The 16,556-nt window shown below is 42.5% G+C and overlaps 1 protein-coding gene across 1 annotated transcript; it reads left to right on the plus strand.

The window, feature by feature from the left end:
• The first annotated feature begins 161 nt into the window (after positions 1 to 161).
• On the plus strand, positions 162 to 14,060 carry dap (death-associated protein). The gene is made up of 4 exons (XM_034132515.1): positions 162 to 393; positions 3,899 to 4,013; positions 9,669 to 9,711; positions 12,853 to 14,060. Exons 1-4 carry the CDS (start codon positions 330 to 332, stop codon positions 12,970 to 12,972), a joined length of 342 nt encoding a protein of 113 aa, XP_033988406.1. The 5' UTR covers positions 162 to 329; the 3' UTR covers positions 12,973 to 14,060.
• The last annotated feature ends 2,496 nt before the right edge of the window (positions 14,061 to 16,556 follow it).

A 16,556-nucleotide genomic window follows, 5' to 3' on the forward strand; every position in this document is an offset into this window, starting at 1 on the left:
AAAGGTACCTTCCATCAGGATATTTATTATCAAATTATTATTTTTATTTGGTGACTCATTCTTTTGGTTTCTTTCGTGGTCCATTATAATAATAAAAAAGTAGTTTGGATCCAGATTGCACACGCTGTCTACGACTGACGTCAGCGCGCCGCTCACGTGGTTTCTCCTCCTCCAATTGACGTCATCACGCATGGTTTTCCAAACAATTCTCAGGACAAGCCACGTTGACGTTCCAGGCTGAAGTGTAGTCCACAGTTAAGCAGAATAAAGCAGGATTTGAGCTCCACGCCGCTGTTTGCTCTCTCTTCAGACTCAGGATCACAGCAGACATGTCGTCCCCACCGAAGGAGAAAATGGAGAAAGTGGAGACCAAAGGAGGACACCTCCCTGCAGGTAAACCCCTCCGCTGCTTGCCTGCTGTTTCTGAAAGCTTCCTGTAAACTGAAGGCCTTTGTTTACTGCAGCCTCTCAAATCAAAATATCACATGACGGTGAATAAGGCTTGTGCAATCACTGCAGTTGAAGGCTGTTAGCATGTACGATTGACAGTAATCTGCTATGTTGCTCAATTTCGTACATTTCCTTACTTCCGGATTGGCGAAAACACACATTGTAGCGTGTGTTTGTCATGGCAGCTTTTAGTAACATAGTGTATCGAAGCTGGATGGCGATGACGTGGTGGTCGCAGTGTCCAGTGGTGTAGGGCATGCTGAGTTTAGGTGTACGTGGACATGAGGTGATCACTGGGCCTCTGCTGCTGCACAGAAAGATAACACATGGCCCTTTGGCCCTACCTGTGATAAGGGTCCCCCGCACATACAGCTCACTGTGCTACAGCTCATTGTGCTACAGCTAGCAGGTGTGTTCATGGAGGCCAGGGGTTGAACTCCTCTTAGCTCAGGGGCCATGACATGACACTTGAGATCACATGTAGCCAAATGTGATCTCAAGTGGGCAGGACCAGTAGAATCATAGCATAATAGCCCGATGTTTTAGTGCATCAAAGTACATTCTGAAAATGTCTACATCTTTTAACATAACACTAAACATCCTGACATTTCTTAAAGGGGACCTATCATGCAAAATGCACTTTTGTACGTCTTTTATACATGAATATGTGTCCCCGGTGTTCCAGGGAACTCACCAAGTGTCAGAAAACACAAGCCTCTCTATTTTCCTCCATACCCAAATCTCTAAAAACTGATCCAGATTTGAACACTTCAATGACGTCACAGAAGTGGCGCTACGGCTATTGGGCCACGGCCGGCCATTGCCGCTAGAAAGCGCTGGAGACGCTGTAGTACATATGCCAGGCCTGTAAGTGGCGCTGTAGTCTGCCACAAAAGCAGCGAAGAAGACTTCCCGCCCATAGTTACCATGGTTACCCTTCTGTTTATTCTCCGCTCTGGCTTTTTTTCTCCCTCCCCGAGGCAAGCGTTTGCTCCCGCTGCTTTAATTCAATGCAATCCCTCCCCATCGAGGCAAGCACTGTAATTCTCTCCGGTTAGTCCACCAGCAGATGACAAACACCCACCTCTCCGCCTCTTCCAAGGAACGAGGGGACCGTGCGGCAGAGTTTCAGTTTCTTTCGCCGGTCAAGATGTCCGTTAAAGTTTAAATCTTCCGGACAAAATTAGAAAAGTGCCGGTGAAAGGTCTTCTTTGTTATTTATTGAGCTTTAAAACAAATGAATAACGACTCTATAGGCCTATAACAATATAATAAAACACGGAGGACGGAGATCTTTTTTTCTCCCCCTCTTGACTTGATCAGAGCACGTCTCCCCTCTCCTGCAGGGGGGCGTGGTCAGCTGCAGCTCATAGAATCAGCCCAGTAGACAGCAAACAGCACATAGAGCGAAATGAGGCATGGCTAAAATGCATGATCTGTTTGGTATTTTGAAAACAGAAACGTATAAATATACCTTATATAGGTATGGCCCTACAATATATCATTTAAATATAGCATGATAGGTCCACTTTAAGTAAAATAAGTGCAAATTCAACACTTGTATGCCTCTGCTTATCATTTACACATATCAAGGTTCAAGGTTCAAGGTTCTTTATTGTCAATCTGACATAGCTACAGAGTAATTATGCAGTTGAAAATCTTATGTCACAGGCTTCTCCAACAATGCAACATAATAACATAACATAATAACAATAAGAGCAAGAGCAATACAAAAATAATAATAGTTATAAAATGAAATAAAGTTATGATGTGGAATAGTGCAGTATGAGTCTATATACAAGTTATTGGAATGATATATATATATTAGGTATTAGATACATACTACTGAGTAGCAGTTGAATGTTTGATGTTGTTTCAACAGTTCAATTGTTTAACAGTCTCACTGCCCGCGGGAAGAAACTGTCTCCGAATCTTCTTGTCCTTGCCCGGATGCTGCGGTAACGTCTGCCAGACGGCAACAGAAAGAACAGTTTGTGGCTGGGGTGATGGGGGTCTTTGATAATCCGTAGTGATTTCTTCCTGAGCCGCTGGGAGTAAAGGTCCTCCATGGATGGCAGCTCCGTCCTGGTGATGTGCTGTGCAGTTTTCACCACCCTCTGTAAAGCCTTACGATCGAGGTCGGTGCAGCTGCCGTACCAGGCCGTCATGCTGCCAGTGAGGATACTCTCTATCGTGCACCTGTAGAAGTTGCAGAGTATCCTGGAATCCATTTTGAACCTCCTCAGCCTGCGGAGGAAGAAGAGCCGCTGTCGAGCTTTCTTGGTGATGGTGGTGGTGTGAAGAGACCATGTCAGGTCCTCAGTGATGTGGACCCCAAGGAACCTGAAGCTTTTGACTCTCTCCACCGTAGCCCCATTGATGGCGATGGGGGCGTGTCCCTCTCCCTGCTGCTTCCTGTAGTCCACAATCAGCTCCTTTGTTTTGCTGATGTTGAGATGGAGGTTGTTATCCTGGCACCAAGATGTCAGGTTTTCGACCTCCTCTCTGTACGCCGTCTCGTCATCGTCTGTGATCTGGCCGATGACGGTCGTGTCATCAGCAAACTTCACGATGGTGTTGGAGCTGTGTGTGGCCACGCAGTCGTGGGTGAACAGGGAGTAGAGGAGAGGGCTGAGCACGCAGCCTTGAGGGGCACCGGTGTTAAGAATCAGGGTGGAGGATGTGATGTTTCCCACCCGCACTGCCTGGGGTCTGCCCGTCAGGAAGTTCAGGATCCAGTCGCAGAGGGCGCTGTTGAGCCCGAGGTCTCTGAGCTTGATGGCCAGCTTGGAGGGCACAATGGTGTTGAATGCTGAACTGTAGTCAATGAACAGCATTCTCACATATGTGTTCCTGTTCTTCGGGTCCAGGTGTGAGAGGGCAGTGTGGAGGGTGAGGGCTATGGCGTCGTCTGTGGACCTGTTTTGCAGATCACAGTGTATCTACAAAGGCTCAAAACATTGGGTCACAGGTATCTGGAACTGGACAATATAGTATTTGACTTTATGATCAAAACAACTTGTCAACATTATTTTTTACAATCATTTCCACCTGTGTGTTGATATCCTGACACACCACCGTACAAACTGGGAACTATTAGGGAAGAAGGTTAAGTTATCCCCCTTCCTTTTTAAATGTATAAGATGTATTCATACAAGTTGTGAAAATTGCAGTTAATGTCTTCTCTGTCATTTTTACACTTTGCAAAGTCACCCCACCCTGCTCTGCAACTCTAAAATGTATCCATCTATACATAAAAAGAGTTCACATATATTCTAGTGAAGTACCATTAGTAACTTTACAAAATGTATATTTTTCCTAACGAGACAAAAACAGTATGGCTCTACTCTCATATATCTTTCTATTCACTCAGAGTATTAATTAGCTTTCAATTCATTGATAATGAACGTGTGAACTAATGTCTCTTGTCCCTCTGTGTGTGTTGCAGTAAAGGCAGGAGGGATGAGGATAGTGCAGAAGCACCAGCCGGTTGCTGCTGCTGCTCCAGAGCCTGTGCCCAAAGCTGATGAGGAGGAGGATGAGGAGGAGTACGTCAGCAGCAGGTAAACACACACAACACAACAGCACACACACACAAAAAGAGTACTCGGGTCCTACTGGGAAGGGTTCCAACAGGAGAGAGGCTCTGAGCTGTGACTTGGCTTTCTTTTTGCAAAGTCCATCACATGACTTCAAAGTGATGCAAAAATATAACTAAAATAGATCAAGTGTAGTGTATAAGCTTGCTCTTCCTCCATGTTCGTATGAGCCTTTGCAACCAAATGAGGGGTATACTGTAGCACTGCTAGGGGACACAAGTATTTCATGGTGGGTGTGTTGCTCAACCTAAGGAAACTCATTTATATATATATATTGGATTCTCGGGAAAACTTCAAAACGTCTGTAAAGAGATACAAACTGACTGCTAAGATGTGCAAAAGTACTGCGAAGATATACAAAAGGACTACAAGTAAAGCTGAGTCCTGCCATTTTGTGTCTCTTTTGAGTCCGAGTGTCTCTTATTTCGGTGACACGGGTGGGACCTTGTCCTTGTTTGTCTACCCTCCCTCACACTGCAAAGCGTCTTTGAGTCAGAGAAAAGTGCTATAAAAATATAATTCATTATTATATCCAGGCCTCGTGGCCATTGTCTCTTAATCCGTCCATGCTCACAGTAAAGACAGGCAGCTACATGCATTCACTGCAGAGCTAAACCTGCTTCAGTACTCTCTGCCGTTAAACTCTGCAATGCAAGACTCGGTGGTGATTTGTGCGGTGTAAGTCACACTTGCACACACCCTACAAGTTGTCAAGTAAGCAATTTAGCCACTTCCACATTTCCATACGGCTGTACTGTAGGCAGTTTCGCAGCAGACTTATGCAATGTTGCCAGCCAATTTGGTAAACAACATAATTACTGCATAATTACAGCATTAACTTGAACAGCCCATTCAGTAGTCGCTATTGTTTGCTATAAGCAGCCGCGGTTTAAATGTTTTACATCTCACTGGCTCTGAATTCAGAGAAACAATAACTGTTCTCCATGATTATCTATATTGGCATGTTCGGCTTTGGCTTCCTGAATCCATTGTTTCTACTGATGTCTCTGAGTTCTGCGAGGTGGGGAAAGTTGATGCTTATGTTGTACTGTTATTGTGTGTATGCCTGCACCCACATACTGTATGTCAAGAGCATTGCCAACTGTCAATACATGTTGTGTGTGTGTGCACTTTAACTCACAACCTCATACACACACTGAAGTATATAGGCTGTGTTACATGTTCTTCAGCTACTCTGCTTGTTGTTTGAGTGTTTCCTGTAATTAAGAGCAAGGCTGTCAGTGGCAATAAGTCATTTCCTTTTGCTTCCGTTTCATTTGTGTCAAGACAAGCGACATAATAGACAAAGCATAAAAGTGAAAGAGGTAGATAACGATAATAGAAAAGCAACGTGCAAGCCTGGCTTATTCTTCTCATGGTTCATTCCTGCTCTAGAGGCCGACTCTGGTCACAGTGTACATGTAAGGGATGTTTTGATGAGATTAAGATAAGATGTACTTTATCTCAATTTGGGATTTTTCGTTGTTGCAGCAGATCAACAAATCAATTCAGTTCAAAATTAAATATATACTTCATTATTTGCCCAATATCTAAGTGTTTGTTCAGTGAAGATATACCAAAGGGTCCAAGCTTTCAAAATGTGCATTCAGACTTCAAATGAATGTCTTTGTGCAGTTTGTAAGTCTTCATTTTTGATTTGCATTGCAGTCTAATTTAAAGGGGACCTATCATGCAAAATGCACTTTTGTACGTCTTTTATACATGAATATGTGTCCCCGGTGTGTCAGGGAACTCACCAAGTGTCAGAAAACACAACCCTCTCTCTTTTCCTCCATACCCAAATCGCTCAAACGGGGCTGCAACGGATCTGATACAGACTGATACAGATTTGAAATTGTTCTGACGTCAGAAACGGGGTGCTCCGCCTATATGGGCAACTCTCCACCTATCAGGGGAATGAGAGGTTGCGTGGCATGGTAACAGCATGGTAACAGCATGGTAACAGCATGGTAACATGACGCTCGTGCCTCGCCCCCCTCCTTTGCAGGGGGGCGTGGTCAGCTGCAGCTCATTTGCCACAGAATCAGCCCTTGTGAAGACAGGGCTGGAAAAGAGCAAATAGAGCGAAATGAGGCATGGCTAAAATGCATGATCTGTTTGGTATTTTGAAAAAAAAACTTCACAGACATGTTTTATATAGGTATGGCCCTACAATATTTTATTCAAATATAGCATGATAGGTCCACTTTAAAGATGGTAGAAAAACCAAGTCAATGTCTGCTCTCTGATTTAAGATTTTGTGGGGTTAAATATCTGCAACTCTTTTCCCTCATGTAAACGAGCCACATATCTCACCAGAGCCGTACAGGGTTTAAAAGTTGCCCTAGTATTTATTCCTCTTGAAGTCAAAGAAGAGGAATCATTACTTATTAGGCTGTGTAAATAAATTAAGCAAATGGTGATTTTGAATCCCTGAGGAAAACCATTTCAATCCTTTTACTTGATAAACTCCTCTTGGCCCGGCTGTGTGAACGCCTCCAGTGAAATATGTATCTTTAACTAAAAATGACCCATCCAAAAGAGGGGCTGAGTCACTGCACACATCAGTGAGTGCATTCGGACACACACACACACACACACACACACACACACACACACACACACACACACACACTGTCTGTCCCTGTCCATGTCCATGTCACGCTGATGGACGTCTAGCAGGTGGCTACTGGGTAAATTTCGCATTAGTAGCAGCCAGTGAAGCGTTGTAGTCAGGGGAACACCTGCCGTACCCAATCTAGCCGAGATGGACAGATGGGGCAAAGGCAGAGAGATAGGTGGCCGGGATTAGTGCGAGGAGAAATATTATGGTATGGAAAGCGGGGAATGCCATGGCAATATAAAGATAAGAAAAGGAAAGGTTTCACTTGGTATGAGAGGGACTTATAGGAGATGGGTAGGGTTGATAAGACAAGAAAGAGGGGCTTATGTCAGATTAAGCTGGTGACCGGACTAACGTTCAGGTGAATCCATGTGGAAAGGGAGGTAAATGCATGCTTGTTTCATCACTTAGCATTTCTCACTAACAACATATGGAAGGTAGACTTCATGTCACCTCTCCACCATGATTTGGCGAGAGGTGGATATGTTCCAGAGCCTCAGAAAGAGGAGTGGGTGGTGCCGCCTGCACGCTCCACTTCATCGCTGCACACACACACACACGCTGGATGTGTGTGAAACGTGCAGGAAGCTGACAGCTCCTGGTGGAAAGTTGAAAGAGAGATAGAGAGAGGGTGTAGGAAACAGGGTGAGGAGGAACGGAGGAGCAGGCATCAGTTTCTATGGCAACCACCACCTCGCCCACGGCAACAAACTTCCTGCTCTGTTGAAGCAAATAGACACGGGTGGGGTAGTGTTTGGCTATGGTGAAGCGTGGCTTTAAAAGGCGGAGAACAAACAACATGACATTACGGTTTATTTCACTCTTTGAGTTTTTAGTTAAAATTAGCATCCTGTATCTCCTTCTGTTTCCTCATCCCTCGTTCCACCTCTCCTTTCCCTCAAACTCTAACTCTCCTGACACAAAGCGACACCTCCCAAGGCCTCCCTGCAGCTCTCTACTGCCCCCTGCAGGTCTCTCTACACCTTAATCATAGCAGAGATCCCCGTCACCTTCTGCGTCCTCTTTCTCTGGGTTCCTCCATTTGATCAATTGTTCTATGTGTATGACTGCCAGGATACAACTCTCATCTGCCTCTATGTCTAACTTTAAGATTGTATTTACACTTCTAGAGGAGTCCGATAAACAATCTGCAATAGGCTTGCAACCTTTCATTCCTGTCTGTCTGTCGGTTTAGTCGTGTCTTATCTGTCCCCCGTCTCTCAATCCTTCATGCCCAGTCCCAGTCAAATCAAGCAAAGTTTGATTCTTCAAAAGAATCCAGATTTCTTTCCCCCTTCATCCTTGGTTTTCTTTCATACCTCGCCTCCCTTTGCAGTCAGTTTTTCAATATTTCAGGATTCATCTTCAGATTGCACAATAGACATTGAATAGAAAAGAGACACGTGACAGCCCAGCCCACGCTCTCTCAGTGTGTGAATACACTTCCTACCTTTCCTCAACCCCACTGCGTCGCACCTCGCTGGAGCTTAAACTGAAATTGAAATCGAAGCGGCTTCAGTGTATGTGCTGCATGTCACTGCGGCAAGGTGTGAAACACAAGTAGTCATACTGAAATGTGTTACGCTTTGTTTTTTTTTAAATAAAAGGTATTCAAAGAAAGTTCCTTCATTTTTGTTTCAGAAATATTGGCGTAGCAGCTGAACGCTAGCGAGCTAGTTAGAGCTTGTTAGAATAAATGAAGAAATCTGGTACCCTATAATGCTAGCATGCTATTTTTCAGTTAACTATAATTTGTGTAATGTAAACACATAGTTGATTTATTTCTTCCTCTGGCACTAACCATATGCACATTGATCCCTAATTTCTCAGATAAACATATCAAACTTTACTTTGTTACCAGGGAAACTAGCAGGACCAACTCACTACTTAATGAATTGACTTGCTAATAGAGAACCTCTCAACCCTGCATTATGTGAAATCAACAGATCCACGCATGAGTTTAATAGCAAGGTGTAAATATTCTCATAAAGGTAAGCGGCAGAAGGCTTTTCAGTGCCAAGGTGTTGATTGCAGAGATGGAGGTTAGCCAGATGTGTGGAAAAATCCATAACTGTTAATTGATGGTGATTAAAAAGTTGTGCACGGTTCATAAAATAAATAAGGAAGTAGCAGATGTTTCAAATGATGCTTTCTGAGTGCTTCAGTTCTCTCGGCTGAGGCTGCAGAAACGCTTGATCTTTTCCACATATTTATGCTGTTAATGAGGTTTAAGCCAGAAGTTGGTCACACTGTAGCTAATGCCTTTGAGTGGACTTTTGAAGGTGCCTACCACAACTGTACTCTTCTGCCGGGGGGTGACGCCGCCGTAAAATCAGACGGCGCTCGTTTGTCTTGTCAAGGTCGATACTTACCTCGGGTTCCGCATTCCTCCTCCACTCTTTCCCTTTCTCTATGTCTGAGTGAGCGCTCGCCTGCCTCCGTCTCTCCTCCATCCTTCCCTCCTCTAACAGTCTATTATTATATAGGGGATGTGTTCCTCTGTCCTCCCCTCTGACCTGCCTTCACCCACCTCCACCTCCTTCTCTTCTCCTTCTTCCCAAATCCTTCCCTTTTATCATCCCCTTCCTCTTTACCTCTCCTATCCTTTCATAGCTTCTCCCCCCTCCTCCTCTGTCCTCCCATGCTTTCCATCCAGGAGCCCCGGTGTTTGGCCAGGATGAATGGGAGCTATTTAAGCTGCTGGCAGGTCCATCCGAAGTGTGTGTGTGTTTTACCGAAGAGAGTCAGTCTGTGGGTGTTGTGTGTTTTGACAACCTGGGATGTTCAAATGTTGGAAGTTTTGAAGTAGCCAGATTGGAAAAGTTTTATATGCTGCCATAAAGCTTCACTCTTGGCTTGCACACATTACACACACACACACACACCACAGAATAAACTGGACACACACTCGGCTCTCTGAGTAATATATTGTCATGAATTCTACAGTTAATTTTCTATTCATTCATCTCTCTCCTTTTCTTTTGTTCTCCTTTTAGTCCACCAAAGGTTCCCGTGATTGTGTCTGGAGTGGTGACAAAGGTAAGACGAGCACACACACTCTGACACACACTCACTCACTCACACACGCTCACACTCACACACACACACACACACTCACACACTGACACACACACACACACACACACACACTCACTGACACACACACACACACAGACACCACCAGGACTGTTGAAATAAGCACGATAAGGTGGTTTATATCTGGGACATGAGTTCTACAGGGAGAAGTAGCAGCTTAGTGCTGAGAGGGAACAAGAGAGAAGAGGAATAACAAGGCAGAACAGGGGGGGAAGGAAATGGAGGGAATAGCAGGGCAGTCCTAAACATGTAAAATAACCATTCCTATCTTTAAATGTTATGCCAATTTCTCAACCATGGATTGAGACAAAAATTATTCAACTCGTTTGGAGTTTTTTGATCATTTTGTGTGTGTGTGTGTGTGTGTGTGGCTTTTCACAGACTTTGACCTTTGAAAAGTGGGTCAGAGTCTGTGAAGAGCCTTGTTTGTTTTTGACTGTAGGCCTTGGAAGTTGTGTTGGAGCATGCGTGTGTGTGTTTATGTGAAAAAGTGCCCTTGAGTTTCCTGCAGAGTGTGTGTTTGTGTGTGAGTCAGATTGTGTTTGGGAGATGGCTGCGATATCAGCAAGGTGGCAGGCATTCATCTATCCCCCGATCCCCCTCTCACCCCCTATCACTGCCATCAGACCCCGAGGCTAGCACGGCACACAGCCTCCCAAAAGCCTTTTAGGGAAACTAGCTGGGTATTCTCTGTTATATCTATCTTTAAATGACAACATACAATTCTCTCCAGAATTTCTTATTCTGTTCCCTTGAAAAACGTACACCGTCATCACACCTAAGTATAAAGAATAGGTGATATAATTAAATTAAGACATTATTTTATTTTATTGTACTGCCATTGCTAAAAAGCAATATAGTAATACATTGTTAAAGGGTCCGCATATTGGGTAAATGCATATTGGGTAAATGCATATTGGGTAAATGCATATTGGGTAAATGCATATTGGGTGAGACCCTTTTCTTGAGAATAAATTAGCTTTCTTAACTTTCTAAAGATATCCTCAAATTCAAGTTTGCAACATTAGTTGAATTTGAGCAACTCAAGAAAGTCAGTTCTACATTTTGTTGAGCCACATGGATGTAAGAAAAAAATGAAGTTTATTCTCCTATTTGAACATATTTTCATTTAAATATTCAAATAAAAAATAGTTGCAAATGTACATTTCAAAAAGCTATTTGAGCTGTGTACTTTGGTAGTAAAAGGAGGTAGGAAAGTGGCTCGCCTGCCTGTCAACATGACTTCCAGTCACAGTTTGGCGCATTAATACAGTTAATGTGTTCCCTGCCTTACCTCTGCTTCAGAAGGACAGAGATAGAGGACAGAAGCTTTGAGATCAAAAAAAGAGAAGACGGGCAATTGGAGGTCAAATCCATCCACATGCCGAGCATTCGCTGTGGAACCGGCTTTGAATGAAAAGCAACTTTTACCCACTGTCAATTAGTTTTGCCTGCTCACACACACATGCAGGAGAAGTAGTGCAAAGCCTCTCATACAGTACAACACACACAATATACATACACACACACAGAGGATTAGGGTCAACAAGGATGGGTGGGACGGGTAAAGTTCAGTAAGAGGCAAAGGGCTGATTAAATATATTATAAAACTTTATTCTAAGAAATCAAAAGATATGAAAAAGGCGGAAGGAACCATGTGTTTGTTTCCTATGTATGATGTAACAGCCACATGTTGCAGCTGAATGCCAAACCCCATATTCACTTAATACTACAATCCAGTATTTTAGAGGAACTAGTTAATACTTAATCGTGGAAGCTGCAGAGTGATCAATGCTATAGCTTTAAGTGTAGTTAAGGTGAGGAACGAAATGTAGTCTGACACAAACTGGTGATGAACTCAGCAGGAAGACACGAGTGTGAGAAAGGGAAGAATGAGGAACATTGAGGAAGACAGATAAAGAGCAGGCCGGGAGAGGCGAGTCATGTTTGTAGTAAGTCTCAGATTAGAATTCTGCACTTCCTCATGAATCATCAAATTCCTGATTTGATCCGATTTAGCAGTGAGAGGCTGTTTATGGGCTTCTTGGAATAACAGATTGAGTTTTCTGAGCATGAGAGCGGGGACAGACGAGCGCGCCACGCTTCACTTCAGGGATTTCCTCATTATTATGATTATCAGAGGGAAAGGATTTAAAAATGGGACATAATGTGCACGTTCTGTGTGTGCGGGCATACACAATACACTTCAAGACATTACATCACATGCACACTTTCACACACTTATTGTACACATCTGTTGTGAGTAAATCCTTTGAAATTATGTTTTCACGATCATTGTATTTTTTAATACTTAAACTTTTTGTAATCATCTTATTTTGTCTGCAGTTTCTAGTTATAATCAGCCTCTTTCTTACTTATTTCTATCAATCAAATCAAGATATCAAAAGACATCATCTTGGACCTTGATGCCGCTATTTTTCTGACATCTTATAGACCAAAGGATTAATCTACAGAACCGGCAGATTAATTGAAAATGAAAATAATCGTTAGTTGCAGCCCTACTTCAATCATGATTTTCCTAGCTGGAAAATATATAATGAAGGGGATTTAAGCCTTATCTGTTCCCTAATGATTTGTGCACTGCTACCAAGGAGGTTAATGCTTTCTGTGCAGTTATACCTGCAAGAACACCAGCTGTTCTGTTTGCATGCTCCTATAAGAAATCCTTTATTCCCTCGGCTGTCATTGGACATTCTGCCACCAACTCCATCACCTAGTCTTAATGTAAAGTCAATATTATTTTTGTAATACAACTAATGGACCCAAGCCAGTGGAAGAACTAACCACTTTTATTAAGACTGTCACTATGAAGCAATTGTGCTCTTTTTGTGTGTATGAATTGTATGTTGCACTGTGTATGGTGAATGTTATTTTATCTTATTTACCAGTGCCAAAGACACATTTCCATTATATGTAAATGTAATGGGGAATAAAGTAGTCTGAATTATTATGGTAAATACTCAACACTAAGTCATTTTGCCGGCTAGGCTGTAGTCTTGAATGTATTGGCTTTATGCACAGAATGAAATGCCTACAAATATTGACTGCCTGTGTTGTGTTCAGGGCGATAAGGACTTCACCCCCGCAGCCGCTCAGGTGGCTCATCAGAAGCCCCAGCCGTGCGTCTCCAAGCTGCCCGCCTCGCAGCACATCAACCAGCCCATCCACCAGCCCCGCAAGTGAGCTAGCACCACGACGGCTGTGCTAACTCCACCCACCGGCCTCCCCTGATGGAACACATACCATGAAGATGTTTCCCCACCAGGCACAGATCTCCTCTCAGTAACCACGGAAGTTGTTGTTTGTATTACATGTAAGAGGAATTTATCAGCAACAGAGCTTAATGCCAATACAGCCATTGTAGAAGTCCCACTCGATTCCTCCCCCCGCTGCTCTGTTAGTTCTGCACTTTTGTGTCCTCTCCTTAAGAGGGATGGTTGTCTTAAGGTGGTATACATGGAGGATGGGACTTCTACAATGGCTTTAGTTCAAGGATTAAACATAAATGAAGAAATCTGAGTCTGTGGGGGGACTCTCACTGCAGCGATGTGCCAACCGATACCGCATCTACCAGCCCATCACAGCAAGCTATCAACCAGGCCTACTAACCAACCAATCACCTGCAAGTGATGAGCCTACGCTCCCGCCTTATACCTAAAATCTCCACAGACCAAAAGAACCAATCCACAAATCACAACCAGTATTATATTATTAACACAAACCAAAAAGAGCAGAACTTCTATATTGCAAAACTCAGTGTGTTGTCATAATGTACGGCTACTGCATAGACCAGAGAGGTCAAATAGATAATTATATGACAACTATAACAAATTATTAGCACAGACACTGAGGTTAGCTGGACTTAGGTCCATTTGACCATTTCAATAACTCTTATCTTTAGATAAAGGTAATCTCCCTGCAAAAACATTCCATAGAAATAAATATATATATATATATCAGAAATCTATATCTGTCTTACAAAATATTGATACACACAGGCACACACCACCCTTTTCCTTAAGCACCCATCCCCTTACACTCAAGTGTCATTTGTTGCAACACTAATGTTCAGGTTTCGATGAAAGAGAGAAATTAATAGATGTCTTGCCAAGAAGGAATTGATTTCCTATGTTGAGTTTTATTTTTTGTTCTCTTGTTATTTTTCTTGAGTAAATTGTTCAAATTGTACAAATCTATGAGTGGAATGAGGTATTAGGTGTGGTTGAAATGGTAAATAAAGATATGGACTATCTTAAAAAAAAAACACCTTTCCCAGCTTGTCTGTATTTGAATGAGATGAGTGATGACTGGACAAAAAGGTGGACATTTTGTCATGAAAAAAAAAAGATCGTAAGCCCTGTACTAACCAAGGAGAAAATTACAGTTCTAATATTTTCAAGTTGAAAGCAGTCCCAATTGATGGATGGTGTCCTGGGTATTTGCACATACCACGGTGAATTAGCAGTCTGCACTAAGGGATTTAGGCTCAGGTGGTGTTTTGAAATGAAACAGAAGCATCTCTCCAAGAGCTGTCTGCTGTTTTCCCCTCCGCTCACACACACCCAGCGTGCACCAGGTGTTGGTGCATGTAATCCATTTTTACACAAGCATCTGCAACCAGGTGTTCTGTCAGTTCATGTTAGCCCAATAAACCAGCCAGCGAGGCTTAGTTGGTATGAGCCTCTGAAGCACCCTATTACAGCAGGTACAATCTCCTTGACTCTGCATGGTTTTATATAGTTCTCTCGATGTGGCAGACCTCTCATCCCCTGCCATGCTGCATTAGACTGACTGGGAGAACAGCGTCGGAGCGAGCCAGGGCTAAAAATGTAATCTACTGCCGTGCTCCGGAGTATTTACTTGTATCAGTATAATTCGACAAAAATAAGAAGGTAAATTGGGAAACGTATTATTTGGCAGACCAATGGATTGAAAAGGAGACAATACTATTGCAGCTAGTAAACACAGATACAATATTAAGCACATAACGCCTATTCAATTTGAAATAATAGGTATGTAGGTTTACTATTTCTGGAGAGGGAAAGTTAGTTTGTGGTCTAACAGAACAACAAATTGCCTATGAGCAGGGAAGTGCCCTCTATGTGGGTTTATTTAGGAAGGAAAAATGTACACTGAAAAAAACAGTCAAGGTTACAGCGCCAAGTCCTAATTTAGAGCCACTTTATTAGCGGTGAGTACACACCACCAGCTGGTAGCCATGTGGTCCTCAGGAACATAAAATCTGGCTCCAGCTTGTTGAGACCGGTCATTTCTGTGACACTGCCGGCTGAAATCCTTCCAGAGATGCTGCAGTTTACTCAGTCAGGCAACAGTGGTATTCAGTCATTTATATTGGGACCTTTTTTGGATGGGCTCATGGTCATTTATTGATAAGGCATCGGGCCAAAAATAACAAATTCACGGTGACATTTTGGCTCCAGTTTCATTAAGTCAAACAACCTGCTTTTCTTACAAACTTCCTTTTTTTCTCCTGTACCTTAGGGGAGGTATTCCAAAAACAGCACTCACGGGATTTGATGTAAAACTAACCTATTTTCTCAAGTGTTACTTCTGAATATGTCTAATAGAAAGTATAATGTAATGCAAAAGTTTTGGTAAGATTATAATTCTTTGGTACGTTTTTTTCGTACTTTTTCTCAGCACCGCCACTTGCAGTTAATTTTCAGTTCTCACATTGTAGATAATCCTATTGCTGATTTAATTGAGAGACATTTTCATTTATTCATACTTTTCAGATTTTCAGGAATGGAATTCATTAAGAAGGACCTACTTTATCCTTGATTGCATCACGATATCATTTCACAGAATACTAAAAAAGAGATGAAAATGATATATAGCTCTCATACCTTCTGCACTCAGATAGATTACTTTGAGTTCTTACTAAACCTGGAAATATATGGAGACAGTCATTGTGGCCATAAGGATCACATTTGCATGTATTGTTTATGACTAAAGTCTCGTATGTAGTTTACTATTATTCAGTTATCCCAAGATAAATGTAATAATTAATTCAATTTAAGCATGTTTTGTTTTTCTACTTCCCTATGGCTGCACACAGATATTGCTCAACATTGCTCCTGGTCTATTTCCTGGCACTTGATGGCAATGCCACAATCTGAGGATATACTGTAATTTAAATGCAGATGTCCTTAAAAGGGTTACACTAACCAACCAGCAGAGGGCCTCCGTTTAGGATTCCCCCTAAATTCAGAGGGTAGACAGAAGCACTCAATCAGTGCTGATCTAGATTCAGGTCATACTGCCTAAATCCCAGCCAGTTGCGTCAGATTATGCCATTATATCTGTCAGTGTATCCTCAGTGTCACATCAGTTGATAGTGTTTATTGAGCCATATCCTAATTTCTATGAGGGATGTTGGTCGGGATGTGGAAGAAGAAGGCGGGAGGTGCATCGCTGACCAATCCTGTCGCGCTTCATAATCTCAGTTTGCAATCTGAGCCAACAGCTATGAGCCAAAGCCATGACCTAAATATTATCTGATGCATTTAGGGCTAATAGGTTGTGTCCTATCACTTATACACAACCCTCTATAATCTGAACTCTCTGTAAGTATATCTTATCTATTCTTATAAGTATATAAGATAAGTGTATATATAAGTATATAAGAATAGATAAGACAAACAAATGATTACCAGAATTCAATGACGTCATAAATATAAAATGTGATATATCTTGCCATCAATAAGTCATTTACAAGTTATAGTAGAGTAAGGTCTAAAGATCAA

The sequence above is a fragment of the Trematomus bernacchii genome, unplaced genomic scaffold, assembly GCF_902827165.1.
Source record: "Trematomus bernacchii unplaced genomic scaffold, fTreBer1.1, whole genome shotgun sequence".
Taxonomy (NCBI): Eukaryota; Metazoa; Chordata; class Actinopteri; order Perciformes; family Nototheniidae; genus Trematomus; species Trematomus bernacchii.